The 15,504-nt window shown below is 40.5% G+C and overlaps 1 protein-coding gene across 2 annotated transcripts in view; it reads left to right on the forward strand.

The window, feature by feature from the left end:
• Positions 1 to 11,039, forward strand: part of GRK7 (G protein-coupled receptor kinase 7) — a 29,379-nt gene extending 18,340 nt beyond the window's left edge. The window contains exons 3-5 of one of the 2 annotated variants that reach the window (XR_007155698.1): positions 2,739 to 3,013; positions 8,834 to 9,307; positions 10,977 to 11,039. Coding sequence is in view for 1 of the 2 variants with exons in the window: in XM_047875564.1 (XP_047731520.1) it covers positions 2,739 to 3,013; positions 8,834 to 9,170 (612 nt within the window). In the remaining variant the exon portion in view is untranslated. Of the gene's footprint in view, positions 1 to 2,738; positions 3,014 to 8,833; positions 9,724 to 10,976 lie in introns of those variants that run through there. The other variant, XM_047875564.1, reaches the window with a different exon arrangement.
• The last annotated feature ends 4,465 nt before the right edge of the window (positions 11,040 to 15,504 follow it).

Here is a 15,504-nt window from a genome sequence, read left to right on the forward strand (position 1 = left end):
TCTCTGGTCTCCCCTCCCACCATTGCATCCCACAGATCCTGTATTCCAGAAATGTCAAATTCCTTAAAGCTCCCCACATTATTCCTGGCTTCATATCTCACATATGCTTATTAGCTAGCTAGCTTTCTGTGTGTGACAGATTCTTCCCTCATGGTTCAGCTCAGCTATCACCCTTCAGTGAAGTATCCCCAACACACACACACACACACACACACACACACACACACACCTTCTGGCCTCTCTGTGCTTGTTTTATACTCCCATTATGGCATTTACCCTACTTTATTGAGTTGACCTTTTGACCTGTCTCTACCAGCCTGTAAATCCTGAAGGGCAAAGGCCGGGTATTATATGTGTTGGTATCTCTAGAACTCACTGGAGGGCATGACTCAATAAATATTGGTTGGATAGTGAATGGAAAACATCCAGTTACCATCGTTGCTATTGTTTACTTAACAAACATTTTGTTGGGCATGCCCAGATGAGGCCCTGCAGTAAGTACCTAGTTTGGATACAGAGATGAGTGAGACTATATCCTGGGCCTTAGAGGAGCCTACAGGACCTTTTGTCTGGACAAATGCAAAACTAGACAAGATGCCAGGGCAACAGATGTAAACTGGGACTGTACCGGGCAAACCGGAACATATGGTCACCCAAATTATATATCAGCTTCTATGAAAACAGCAGTGCCGTGCTGACTCATGCCCAGCCCGTCAGACCCCAGTCACTTCCAGAACCGGCCAATTACTTCTCATTAGTGCTTGGGTCATATATATTTTTCATTGTTGTTATCCACGTAGAAATTACCTTGAAATTTAATATTCCTAATGCAATATATATACTGTGCATGTAAAAAACATATACTTAAGCAATTAGACAGAAAAAAAATCACCAAATAAACAACTAAAAACATGTTCTAACTTTTTTGGTGTACTGGAATGCATATTTGTAATTGGTGTGTGAAACCCAGTATATATTTAAACTTCTTGGTATTAACAGTAGACTTTAGTCTGTTGTCTTTATTGATGGGCATTTGGAAATTTCCAGCTTGTGACCATTATGAATAATGGAGCTGTGAACATCTCAGCATAGATTTCTTTTTCCTTCTTCTGAGTCATTTCTTTGAGATACATACTCCAAAGGTAAGTAAACTGGTTGAAGAAAAGGAACAGTTGGTACATATTATTGTCTATGACTATCTATATCTTACTGCTCTCCTAAAAGTCTGGGTCAATTTACACAGCACATCTGTTTTTCACACCTCTGCCAATAATTTATATTATCATTTTTATGTACTAATGGGAGCATATTGTCATTTTAGGGTGTACTTTGAATTTTTAATTGCTGAAGAAGTTATGCATTGTACTTTAACCAAAAACAGGTTAGTTTTTATGAAATCATAATGTGTTTGTGTGTGTGTGTATATGCATATTATAAACCATGTGTATATACACACATACTTACACACATATATACATGGTTTATAATGAGGTATGTTATAGGTATTCATTAAATATTGAATTAATTATTAAAATCACACATTCACAAAAGGACAATAACTGCTTGATTCCACATATATGAGGGACCTAGAGTAGGCAGATTAATAGAGACAGAAAGTAGAATGGTGGTTGCCAGGGCCTGGGGAGTGGGGGCAATGGGGAGTTATTTAATGGGTATAGAGTTTCAGTTTTGCAAGGTGAAAAGAATTCTGGAGATAGATAGTGATCATGGTTGTACAACAAGGTGAATGTACTTAATACTCTTGAACTGTACATTTAAAAATTATTAAGATGACAACTTTTATGTTATATGCATTTTGCTGTAACAAAAATATGTATTTAAAAAATACTTTTTTAAATCCAGTGGTCATTTGGCATGTATTTCCATTAGAAGAGTGCCTACAAAATATACTCATGCATGTTAGATGAAATTTCATATGTGGAATTTTCTAGATTAAAATGACTCTGCTAATTTTCAATTCAGACAGGCAGAGATGTGTGAGATTAATATCAGTATGTAGCAAATAGAATAAGAATCACAGACCGGATAACACATGAACATTCAATATTAGCAACCTTTAAAAACCTTTAGCAACGTAAAGTGCTCAACCTTTAAAAACCATGCATCTAGGGGTGCCTGGGTGGCTGTCCGTTAAGTAACCAACTGGTGATTTTGGCTCATGGTTCGTGAATTCGAGGCCCACACTGAATGGCTCTGCTCTGACAGTGTAGAGCTTGCTGGGGGTTCTCTCTCTCCCTCTGCCTCTCTCTGCCCCTCCCCACTCACATGTGCATGCCCGTACCCTCTCTTCCTCTCTCTCTCAAAATAAATAAGTGAACTTTAAAAAAAAAATACCATGCATCTAATTTTCTATTACCTGTGAATAAAATACAGAGGCCGAGCTTAGGGGAATCATAAAGACATCTAATTGAACTTTTCAACTTAATGATGAAGTGTCCCACTTCAAGGACAGCCTCATTTGTCCCTTTTATAATGCACTGCAGTTAAATCCTCTTTATGTCTCATTTGCCAAAATGGATCACATGGCGTGCCCCAACTGCACTAGACGATGCTGGAAAAGCAGGGACTAGAATAGGTTAGACATATTGCCACCCCAAATAAGTTAAGATTCCCTTAACAAAGAAAGAAAAGGAGAATGGGTATTGGATAGGCAATCAGCAGTGTTTGTTACACTCACATTAGTATTTTTGTTTTGTTTCTTGTTTGGGGTATTACAGGCTGGAACCAATGGTTATATGGCTCCTGAAATCCTAATGGAAAAAGTGAGTTATTCCTATCCTGTGGACTGGTTTGCAATGGGATGCAGTATTTATGAAATGGTTGCTGGACGAACACCATTCAAAGATTACAAGGAAAAAGTCAGTAAAGAGGATTTAAAGCAAAGAACCCTGCAAGAAGAGGTCAGATTCCAACATGATAACTTCACGGAGGAAGCAAAAGATATTTGCAGACTCTTCTTGGCTAAGAAACCAGAACAACGTTTGGGAAGCAGGTAAACTACCATATAACAGAGGTGATTAGCAGTGTCAGCATTGTCCATGGGGATTTAGAATGTACTTTGGATTAGTGCTGAGGCCTTGAGGTTAAGTTTTATTATTATTTTCCTATTATTATTTGCATGTTATATGGTTAAGTATTTCTGATACTTTCAAACACTATAAGCACTTGATATGGAACAATCTCCAAGATATGTATATATATCTTGTTTTCATATATATATTATATATGAAATATATAATATATAATAGAACATAGAATATAATGATAACATATATGAAATATATAATGTATATAAATATATATTAAAAACATATTATTTATATTTACTATATATTTTTAATATTTATTTATTTTGCGAGACAGCACACGAGTGCTTGAGCAGAGGGCCAGAGAGAGAGGGTGAGAAAGAATCCAAGAGGGCTCCCCACTGAGCATGGAGCCTGAGGCAGAGCTTGATCTCATGACCTGAAGATCATGACCTGAGCCAAAATCAAGAGATCAAGAGTAGGACACTTAACTGAGCCACCCAGGCACCCCGAATATTCTGCCACGTAATTTTTTTAATTAAAAATTTTTTTTCAATGTTTATTTACTTTTGAGAGAGAGAGAGAGAGAGAGAGAGCACACATGCATGCTGGTGGGGAAGGTGCAGAGAGAGACAGGGGGACCAAGGATCCAAAGTGGGCTTCAAGCTGACAGCAGAGAGCCCGATGCAGGGCCTGAACCCACAAGCCTGGACCTGAGCCAAAATCAAGAGTTGGACACTTAACTGACTGAGCCACCCAGGTGCCCCGACCTGATTTTTTTAAATAGCAAAACAAAATCCATTTGTAATAACTTCCAAAGCATGACAGACACCACACTAACAAACACGTATTTTGAAATTTGGTGGAAATCCTGCATTTATGTGAAGTAAAACATGGAGCTGATTTTCCTGTGTAGATTCCAATGTTGTATTACCGTGGTCAGAATAGGCCACGTCATGATAACAAGCAAATCCCAAAGTCTCTGCAGCTTAAAACTAATGGAATTTTTCTCATTCACACAAAGTCCCTTATGGGTCCAGCAGCATTCCAGGGTGTCTCCCTACTGAGCAGTGACTCAGAGATCCAGGCTACTTCCATCTGACAGCTCCATTGGAACTCGTGGCTTCCAGTTGATGTAGCAAGAGGAGAGAGCACGGAGAACCTGGGGAACTTTGTACCGCCTCAGTCAGGAAGTGACCCACTTGCACAGCACTTCACACACACTTCCGTTTGCCCAGAATGAGTCTTGGCCCTGCCCAAGGTCAAAGGGTCTGTCTAGTGTTGTCTTCCATGTGCCCAGGAAGGAGAGGAGACACAGAAATGGTGACCACTGACCATGACCATGTCTACACGCGGGTTCTCAAGCACAGGGAGGATGAGCGGGCACACTAACAGCGGCCGAGGCAGCAAGGAAAGCAAACAGTCTCTCTAGATGACTTCCCTGAAGGGAACACCACCGCTTGCCAGGATTGATTGAAAATCTATAAACACGCTGTGGGTATATAAAATGAAATGTTGACAAACTTCTTCAGGAAAATGCCACCTTAAAGCCCTGGCTCATTGCCTGAAGCTGCTCCATCAAGCAAAACCTTTTAATAAAGCATCTGTTGTTGTGACTGTTTTGAATAAAACTGTTTACAACATTAGAGAAAAGGCATATAAAAACCAGCTGTTCAGTGAAAGACAAAACCTTCCAACATTTTCATTTCAACTCTGTATTTTTTTAAAAATTCAAATGAGATAATGCTTGATTGATTTAGTGGTGTCCTTCAGGGCCGAGCAAATGCCTACACAGCATGTCACACAGAAGACGGGTCACGTGGCCCCTCCCTGTTGCATTCACGAACATTTGAAATAAATTTTAAAAACCCTTTCCTTCTTTAGATGCCACTGAAAGGATCTTCCCTTTGTCTTCATAGGTCTGTGAATTAATTTTGCAGAAAAGTTGAAAGCTTTTCTGAGCATCTCACAAGGGCTCTTGAGAGGATTTATCGTGTTTTCCAATAAAATAAAAGCTAAAGCCCATTTAAACATTTTGCAGGTTTTATTCTGATCAGTTAGTGCAGCAGAACAAGATCAAATAACCGTGCAAGCCTCTGACTTAAGTGCTTCTCCAACACATAATTTCATACCCATACATACTGTTCTTGGCAGACCAAACCCCACAGTGTATGGTCAGGTGGTATCTTTGCTTCATTGACTGTTACAAGAAAATCCATTGTAATCTCGATGTGGGGTTCAGGAATACAAGAGCACCTGTAAATGCTGTGAAATGAAATCTACCCCAACAAGCAGGAGAATCTCCTTTCCTCCCGTGGCCCATTTGGCTGTTACAAAAGATGCCGCCTCAATCAGTAGCCTCTCCTATTTGTCCAAAGTGCTCTGCATAATGGTGGGCAAAAAAGATCTCTGCACGAAGCTGCCAGGGAAAGATTCAAGAGTAAAATAATATTCATGCTATTTCTAATTACAGAACTGACATAAGAGACACCAGTGCAAAAAGTAAAGCGATCAGCTTTGCAGTGTCCCAGACACCGAGTGAAAGGAATAGGGGTTACAAAGCCTGGTCTTTATTGTCAGCATCAGCACCACAGACATTTAGTGGAAAAGGGCATAAAGCATGGACCCTGCCCCCCAGGGGCATCTAGTTGGGGTGACGGAAAACATAAAGAAAACCTTTCGGGGGCTATTGTTGCTTTTGTCCTTTGTCACTAGTTGCAAAAGGGCTGCAGTCAGCCATCCCTGCCGGACAAGCCAAGGCCATTTGGGCCTGTTGCTTGAGATATTACTTGAGAACTGTTCATCCTGATGTCAAGACCAGCTTGACAAGTTTCTCAAGGCTACTGAGCCCCTGGGCACTCTGTTTATCCAAGTTAAAACTGCTCTGAGTGAGTTTGAGGAGGACTCTTGACCTGTGGGACAGTGTGTTCATGCCTGCTGATGGTCATCAAGGTGGTATGAGCTCCTTCCTCAGGGCACCTGGTCCCATTCCAACTCTCGTTTTCGTTGAGACTCCGAGACTTGGGGTTCATTCCTGATCTACTTGGACGGAATTCTAGCTCTATCCTTGTTCTGCCACATTTAAAATCTACGTGATACCCTCCCCACACCAAAATCTGATACCTTAAAATGGTGAATGTTGCTATGTGAATTATACCTCGTAAACCTAACTTCAGAGAAAAATCCGTCTTCGAAGCTTCAAATGATCTCACTAACCCTCCCTCAAGACTGTGACTCTACAGGATGGAAGCCACACAGACAGACACCGGTCAGTGAGTTCTAGGAGATGGCAAGCCCGCATTTTCCTTCCTTTCAGTTGAGGGAGACTTGGTGGCTTTGAGAAAAAGAGAGACACCTGCAGTATCTCCTGATGCAGTTCTCCATACCTGTTTTTCACCTGGTGCATAATGAGACAAGTCCAAGGAGCCCTGCACCCACCTTTCTGGATGGTGCTAGGCCTGAACCACAGAAAACAACCCAGAGAATGGCTAGACATCAGACGCCTCCAACTGAATTTCTCTTTTTCACAATAATATTCGATTACAATTTTCCTTTGAAAAACTCACCTATGTCTTTTGGCTTTTTCAGAGGCACAGCTATTTATGAATGCAGAAGCAACTGAAGAGGGTAAAAGAGGTTAAAAATGCAGTTAAAAGACAGACAGGCATTGTTGTGATGGTTGACTATGATAACAGTGCTTCACTTTGTGTTAGTTGAGAGTAGGCTCTGGATAGATGCTAGTTATTCTCCCTGCCGTTATTAGTAATGTCATTATTGTGTTTAGAACCTATTGGATAGAGTCTGCTGCAGTAATTATCTGACATTGTAGGGAGTCTGTGAAGGGGGTATATGGGAGAAGTCCTCAGTCCTTTCCCTGAAAGCTCTTTGATAACTGGAATAAAAGTAAAGGGAAAACTATGAACGTGATTAATTTTTAATAAGGTTGATTTATGACAGAAATCGACTTTTCCGTAAGAGAAGATATTTCTTAGAGCAGTATATCTATTCACATAAAAGAAAAAGGAAGGGGTGCCTGGGTGGCTCAGCTGGTTAAGCGTCTGACTCTTAGTTTCGGCTTAGGTCGTCATCTCATGGCTTCTGAGTTCAAACCCTGTGTTGGGCTCTGCACTGGCAGTGCAGAGCCTGCTTGGGATTCTCCCTTTTTCCTTCTTTCTCTGCCCCTCCCCCATTCATGCTGTCTCTGTCTCAAATAAATAAATACACACACACAAAAAAGGAAAAAATCATTTGAATCTGATGCCACAATACAGCCCTCTTTTTATTTCTTTAAAATTTAGACTTAAGGGGGACCAAAAGAAATGTGTGGTAGGCTGCCCCTCGTATGGTTCCCAAAGATCCCCCTTCTATTATCCACAGTCCTGTGTAATCCCTTCCCTTAAGCATGGGCTGGACTTATTGGTTTGCTTCTAAAAATATAGCAGAAATAATGAGATGTCATTTCCAAGATAAGGTATTAAAAGACTGTGCTTTTTTAATCTTGGGCTTGCTTTCCCTCTCTCTCTCTCTCTCTCTCTCCTCCTCCTCCTCTCCTTCCCTTCCCCCCTCCCTCCCTCCCTTCCTCCCTCCCTCCCCCCTTCCTCTTTGATCATTTACCCTGGGGAAATCCAGGTGCAAAGTTATAAAGTAGCCTTGTGCAATGGCTCACATGGTGAGGAATGGAGGCTCACCAATAACCACGTGAGTGAGCTTAGAAGCAGATTTTCTCCCTCAACTCCACTCAAACCTTCAGATGAGACCACAGCCCTGAACAGCTTTACTGTAACCTCATGAAAGAGGCACCTAGTGAAACCATTTATAGATTCTTGACCCACAAAAATTGTGGGATAATAAATGTTTGTTGTTTTAAGTCACTAAATGTTAGGGTAGCTTGTTACACAGCAATAGATAACTAATATAAGAGTTTACACAATTGGGAACGTATATTTTTCTCCCTTATTCTAAGGTAAATGCTGGAATAATTTCTAGACAAGGGTTTGATAACAAATAACCATAGTCTTGGGCACTGAAGGTATGCTCATTAATACTAATAATTACTAATGCATTTAAAAAAAATTGTTTTTATGTTTATTTATTTTTGACAGAGACAGAATGTGAGTGAGTTAGGGACAGAGAGAGGGAGACACAGAATCCGAAGCAGGCTCCATGTTCCGAGCTGTCAGCACAGAGCCCAACATGGGTCTCGAACTCACAAGCTGTGAGATCATGACCTGAGCCGAAGTCAGACACTCTACCAACTGAGCCACCCAGGCGCCCCCTAATGCATTTTTTAAGTCTTTAAAAATACTGTGGCAGTGGGGGGAGGTAGGTGGAGCTCCTAGACACCATGTCATATGAAGAGTGGGGAGATATGGGTGCTGTCTTTTAGAATGTGGTGGGAAGAGACATGCTTCCCTTGTTCTGTCTGACCCTGAAGGGCAGAGCAAAATGCAATGGCTATAAAGTTGCAGGCAAGCAGATTCTGGCCTCACTGAATTTTGCTTGTATTTCCACAAAACACTAAGGATAAAAGTCATGTCAACTGCTTGACTCTAAAAATTAGATCTACATGTGAAGGTTTATCCTCAAACAATGAAAATGCTACTGTCTGTGTAAGGTGATTTTTGAAGTCATTATTTTTTTAAATTATTCTTTATGTCGTTATATTGTCTTTGCAATTAAAATGAAATGTATTACAGGAAAAGAATGCTGCACATTTTGTATTGTTAGACTATTTCCTGTTTTGGTTTGTTAGTGTGACTCAGTCTGACCATCTCCTTTCTTTACAGAGAGAAGTCTGATGATCCCAGGCAACACCCTTTCTTCAAAACCATCAATTTTGCTCGCCTGGAAGCTGGCCTAGTTGAGCCCCCATTTGTGCCAGACCCTTCCGTGGTTTATGCCAAAGACATCGCTGAAATTGAAGATTTCTCTGAGGTTCGGGGAATTGAATTTGATGATAAAGATAAGACGTTCTTCCAAAGATTTGCAACAGGGGCTGTCCCCATAGCATGGCAGGAAGAAATTATAGAAACGGGACTGTTTGAAGAACTGAATGACCCCAACAGGCTTGCAGGTTGTGGGGATGGTAATTCATCCAAGTCTGGTGTGTGTTTGTTATTATAAGTTGTTCTCTCTACCAGATGGGCAGCAGGAATTTCAGCTGACATAATCCTTGAATGTTCCTAACACATGAAAATCTGTTGAATGAGGACTGATCAATCAGGAGGGACATTTCAACCATAGAACAGTTCAAAGGACAGGTCAGCTCACCACTAGGACACATTTTTCTTTTGCCTTCCTTCCTCCCTCCCTCCCTCCCACCCTTCCTTCCCTCCTCTCTCTCCCTCCATCTCTTTCTTCTTTCTCTTTTTTTCATAAAGATGAGTCAAGTAAAGTTTCAGTTTTCACCAAGGGCTGGGAAAAGGAACAGTCAGGTTTATTTTGATAAACTAAAAGCATGAGCCCTCCAGCATCATGTCCCTGAAAATGACACAAAGTCCTAGGAATAGAGATTGGAACTTTGTGGTGTACTCAGTAAATGAGCATTTGCAATTCTTAGTAAATAATCATTTTAGTTTTTCTTTGTTTATATCCCTTCTTCTCTTCTTCTTTCAGTATTTATTCTGCTTCTGTACTTATAAAAAAGATTTGGAAGCTGGAAATAAATGTTCCTGATTTTCTCCCCCCTGAAAAAGAGTGGATTGTAGTGTTTGGGCAATATTTTAAATTACAGAAAAAATTTTAACTTACTGAAAGTCTCTTATTCATATTTTTGAAATATTTTGCCATTGTAGTGTTGAAGTATTTTAAATGTAAACATACATGAGACCTGTGAATTTAAAGTATTCCGTAAGTCGAGTCCTTTAGGGAACATGCTACAAATTGCTTATGTGTAGTTTTTCACATCCCATTGGTTCCCAAACTTTGCTAAACTTTGGAATCACCTAGGGATCTTTTAAAAATACTAATGTCTGACTCTCAGCCCTAGATTTTATTTGATCTGGGGTGCAGCCTGGGCATCTAGATTTTCAAAAGCTCCCCAAGTGCTTCTGATGTGAGGCAAGTTTGAGAACCATGGCCACGTAGGCTTAAATGCTGTTATATATGGACTCTTGTTTTGGTTGCTCAAAGCTTCAATTACACATTTGACAGCAACTTTTCAAATACCCAGAAAACATGTAATTTTGGCAGTTGCAATATAGATGAGACCAAAGATAATCTGTATTCATCTTGTATATTCTCTTGTCCTTGTACACTTTCGTTCTTCACACGTACCTCCAGAAGTAGATCTCTTGGCTATTTCAAGACCTGAAGAAATACCGACTCGGAAACTGATTTGAACAAATTGTAGCTCTCGGTTCAAGTGGCTGCCCAGCCAGCACTGTATTGTAGAATTAGCACTTCTCAAAAGCACAGCCAAAGTGAAAATTCTAAGGGTGCAAAAAAATATTTTGGACCCAAGCATAAACCTGAGGTGATTATACTTAAAGAAAAAAAAAGAGGGGCGCCTGGCTGCCCCACTTGATAGAGCATGTGACTCCTGATCTCAGGGTTGTGAGTTCAAGCCTCATGTTGGGTTTAGAGCCAAACAGAGTACAAAAAGAATAAAATACAAAAAGAGTAAAAATAAAATGAAATTTTTAAAAAGGAACAAAAAAGATATATGTGTGCATAAGAAAATCTCACTTGTCCCGGTGGTGAGAGACCTGGCTGAAATCAATTTAAAAATTTTGTCCCTTGAGTAAGGGAGCCAAGAGTTGCAGAAACACTGGCCAAAAAATATTTGGTTGACTGGAATCCAGCTAACAGTCATGCTCGACTGCAAGACAACATTAGGCATATCCAAACGAGTAGTAAGAAATCGGCTTGGACTTGAGTCCTGGGTTAGTGCATCTGCCACTCACCCTTCTGCTCGTTCTCTATCCTCAGCAAGCTCTTGATGCTCCAAATCCTGCCCTGGAGACACCGCAGAGTCCTGAGTCATCAAAGCAGATACAGGTGTGTCCAGCAAATTCTTTTTCCTAAGGCAAGAAAGTAGATTACAATTTGATAAGATTCCGAATAAGTCTATTTTAACAAAAGACAAATTCACAACTAACAGAAATCCAATTCACCAGAGCATTCCAAGACTAGAGGTCTTAGGGTTTAGCCTTATAATTAGACATTGAAAAGTCATGTCATATTGCATTGGTTCCTCAATGTGAATGTCTGCTTCTTTTGATAAACTTAGAACTAAGTCAGGAAAGTAACTGAATAAGATAGCTGTTTTCAAACAATCACCAAGTAAATATGTGTTGAGCTCTAGTTCACACTGAGCCCTATCCTGGGCATTTGGGGGATACCACAGAGAATTAAGACAACTGTCTAAGAGAGGCTATATGGTGTGGTATAGAACACATATTCCTGTCAGTGTTACTATTCACATTTTAAATGAGAAACTGAAGCTCATCGATGTTCTGTAGCTTATCTCAGGTCACACCGCTTTCCAGCGTTGTTGCACAGACTGGAAATAATGTATATGTAGCACATAGCACATGACTGCATATAGTAGGGGCATAATAAATTGAAGACTGTAGTCAGTAAGTAGCAGCTGGTCAAATGACCCTAGATCAGGGAACAAAGAACTAAACCTGGCTACCTTGATTAAAAGTTCCAAAGGAGGTGAGAGAAGGAAGAGAGCTGGGTCCTGGGGAACGGTTTAAAAGGAAAGTTTTTATGCACAATGAAAGAAAAACCTACTTAGAATGAGTGAAGACATTGGAGTCCATCCCAGGCCCCATCCTTACCACATGCCAGGTGCAGGACCCACCTGGGCCACGTCAGAGTTGCAAAGAGATCTGTGCAGGTCATGGGTGGGATTCAGGTATAGACTTAAGGAAGATGAAACCTGATGTCTCATCAAAGGAAGAAAGTGATTTTTGAAAGGGGATGATGCTTGCTTATTTTCCAAAAGTTAAAATGAGCTTACATTTTTATATAAAAGTTTCATAAACATAATGAAGTATCAGGGGAAACAAACACATATGAGTGAAATATGCAAAGAAGGACCAGAGAGAAGTCATTTTTATTCTTCCAGTTTGTCAGGGATTATTTGGAATGTTTGTTTCCTACAGGAGGAGATGGGTCTAAAGTAGATGGATAAACTGCTTAAAGGGACGTAGAGCTGCCCTCAAAGCAGAAGGTATGGATGAGGTTTTCATAGAAAACAGTGATGAATTATTGAGTTTAAGACTTCAAGCCACAAAGAATTAAAAAATGTTCCCAAGTGTTTATTTAGAATATCAAATTTAAGATGTTTCATTTAGGTGACAAAGCATGGATTGAAAATTCAACAAATTGGGCTTCTTAGGAATTGCAGGTCTTGAAATCCTGAGTCTATCAGATCGATTTTTAAAGTTTATTATATTGTATATATCATTAGGGCAGTTTAATAATAAGACTTAATTTATATAAATTGTCTGGACACGAAAACTAGTGAAAATACATAATCCTTGATTCTTAAACAGTTTGTTCCGGGCACTTTTAAGTCTTACAATTTTTTTTAATGATATAAGGAAAAAATCAGATACAAGAATTTTTGAGGGGGAGGAGGTTGCCTGGAAGACTTATCAGATTAGCCATTAGCCATTTTGATTATCAAAACATTTTTCAAAGACTGAGTTTTCCTGGATTGTCTAGGAAAAAGAATTGCAGTCATGTAGGTTTAGTTATTCTTTCAATAAATATTGGGGCACCTGGGTGGCGCAGTCGGTTAAGCGTCCGACTTCAGCCAGGTCACGATCTCGCGGTCCGGGAGTTCGAGCCCCGCATCGGGCTCTGGGCTGATGACTCAGAGCCTGGAGCCTGTTTCTGATTCTGTGTCTCCCTCTCTCTCTGCCCCTCCCCCGTTCATGCTCTGTCTCTCTCTGTCCCAAAAATAAATAAAACGTTGAAAAAAAAATTTTCTTTTAATAAAAATAAATAAATAAATATTGCTACCTGCCATGTGCCAGGCTCCATTTTGGTTTGGGGAGAGATGCTTGGTTTTCTCCCTTTAGGATTTTCAGATCAGAAAGTATTTTTGTTCCCTCTGTGTGTCAGTAAACTTTTATATCTCTCTGGGTAGAGGTGAATTTTGTTCTTTCTGCTTTTTCTCAAGTTTTCTGCACTGAACATGTATTTATTTTAAAAATCAGGAAACCGTATATTATTTAAAGCAAGGCAGGGCCCATCACAGTTAGACCTGGGTATGTGGGGCATGTCCAGGCTGGCTCTGGCAATAATCAGTCCCTGAGAACCCCTTTCTGGCCAAAGGGTATTAGCCTGGGTCCTGGGAGTAAGGCTAGGATGTCCAGTCTAAACCAGCAGAATATCCCTGGACAGAGCCAGCATTTGGTGCCTAAGGCTGGGGCCTGATTATTTGTTCCGCAATCCAGAGTATGAGCTGTGGTGGTCTGTGGTGAAAGTTTTACCAAACCCCAGAGAAAGAAAAGCAAGTACAAGGCAACAAAGTTTCTCATGCAGGATTCACTTCAAAATATCTTCTTAGGAAGCAGTTGATATTTGACAAAAGTAAGACTGGAGACCTCTGACCCTCCCTCAAAATTTTTATGAAATTTTACTGACCTGTGAGATCTCAAATGCTGGGAACCCCTGGACTGGATGACCTTGAAGGGCACTCCAATTGTAGGGAAGTATTTGTGCTTCAGTGGAAAACGAATGCATTGCCTAGAGGAGCATATGCAAACTTTTTCTGTAAAAGACCAGAAAAAATCTTTCTTATTTCTTAGACTTTGCAGAAGGCAACTACTTACCTCTGCCTTTGTAATGGGAAAACAGCCATAGCTGATGTGTGAAGGACTGAGTATGGCTGGGTGCCAGTAAAGTTTTATTTACAAAAAACAGGTGGTAATACTAGATTTGACCCACAAGTAGTAATTTACTGTTCCTAGTCAAAAATTATCTTGTTATTAAACTGACTAGGTTATCTGATTCTGAAGGAGCTATTTTACAATTCTATAAACTGTAGATAATTAATGGGAATGCAAATGCGTATAGACACGCAAATGACCCTCCCCCACTGCATTAGTCAGTCAGGGCTATGATACCAAAGGATTGCAGACTAGGCGGTTTAAACAACAGAAACTTATTATCTCAAAGTTCTGGAGGCTCCAAGTCCAAGATGACGGTGTGAGTGGGGTTGATTTCCTTTAAGCCTCTCTCCTTGACTTCTAGATGACTACCTTCTCCTGTCTGCCATGATCTTCCTTCTGTGTATCTCTGTGTTTTAATTTCTTCCTATAAGGACACCAGTCATATTGGATTAGGGCCCATCCCAGTGACCTTATTTAATTTAATCATCTCTTTAAAGACCCTACCTCCAAATACAGCCACAGTCCCAGGTACCTGGGGGTTAGGACTTTAACATACAAATTTTGAGAGATACAACTCAGTCCAGTATCAGTACCCCCTAAACCAGTTTTATGTTAATTTGCTCATTCTTTTCAACATTCCTTTGCTGCATATAGGTTTATGGTTTTTATTACTTTTTTCAACTGGTTGTAACCCCAGTTTTCTCATGAATGAGTTAAATAAAAATGTTTAACATGTGTTCATTTTTATTTCGCTATGACAGTCCCAATTTTACCTTTTTTTTTCCCTTAAGATTATCCATTGACACGACCCGGAATGTCACAATACCATCAAAGAACCTAAAGCACCCTAAAGCCTATTTTTGACATTCTGCTTCCGTTAACCAAAGTTCTGAGCAAGACCCCTTTCTCTTTTTGTTCTCTTATGAAACACACAGCAGAAAGAAGAGCCCCCGAACAGAGGGCTAGGGGATGTGGTGGCAAGCCCAGAAAGCAGCTAGCATTTTCCCAGCAGTTTGGTTGAGGTGCCTGGGGCCAGCTGACTATTACATATTTTTAAACCAAGTCTCCTCACCCTGCCTCTCCCATCTGCACTGCCAGTTGTCTCATACATTCCTGCCATGCCCATGCTTCCTGCATGCCGCGGGAGAAGCTGCTGGGGAAAGAGAAGCAGAAGGGAGAAAGCCAGGAGCCAGAAGAACCAAGGAGAGCTTCATCAGTTCACCTGCTAGGGCAAAGTGTGCTGAGCCCCTGAGGCCATCGATGCAAACAAACATTCCAGAGACACACCCTGAGGCAGGCTCCATTTTAAAGTCCCTGTACTAACAACTCCCCTTGAAGGTTTGCCAGTTCAAATGCAGGATGTCCAGTTAGATTTAAATGGCAGAAAACAACAAATTGATTTTTTTCTAGTATAATTATGTCCCAAATGCTGTATTGGACATACTTACACTAAAAAGTTATCTGTTATGCGTGAGTATAGATAATCAATGAAGAATACCCTGTGGTCAAGATTAGAGAAAACGCGGGAAAACTAGCACAGCACCTGGCACAGGCAGAGCTCCACCTGGGTTGCCTGAATCTGTCAATTCTATCTTCCAGTACAG

The sequence above is a fragment of the Prionailurus viverrinus genome, chromosome C2 (assembly GCF_022837055.1).
Source record: "Prionailurus viverrinus isolate Anna chromosome C2, UM_Priviv_1.0, whole genome shotgun sequence".
NCBI lineage: Eukaryota > Metazoa > Chordata > Mammalia > Carnivora > Felidae > Prionailurus > Prionailurus viverrinus.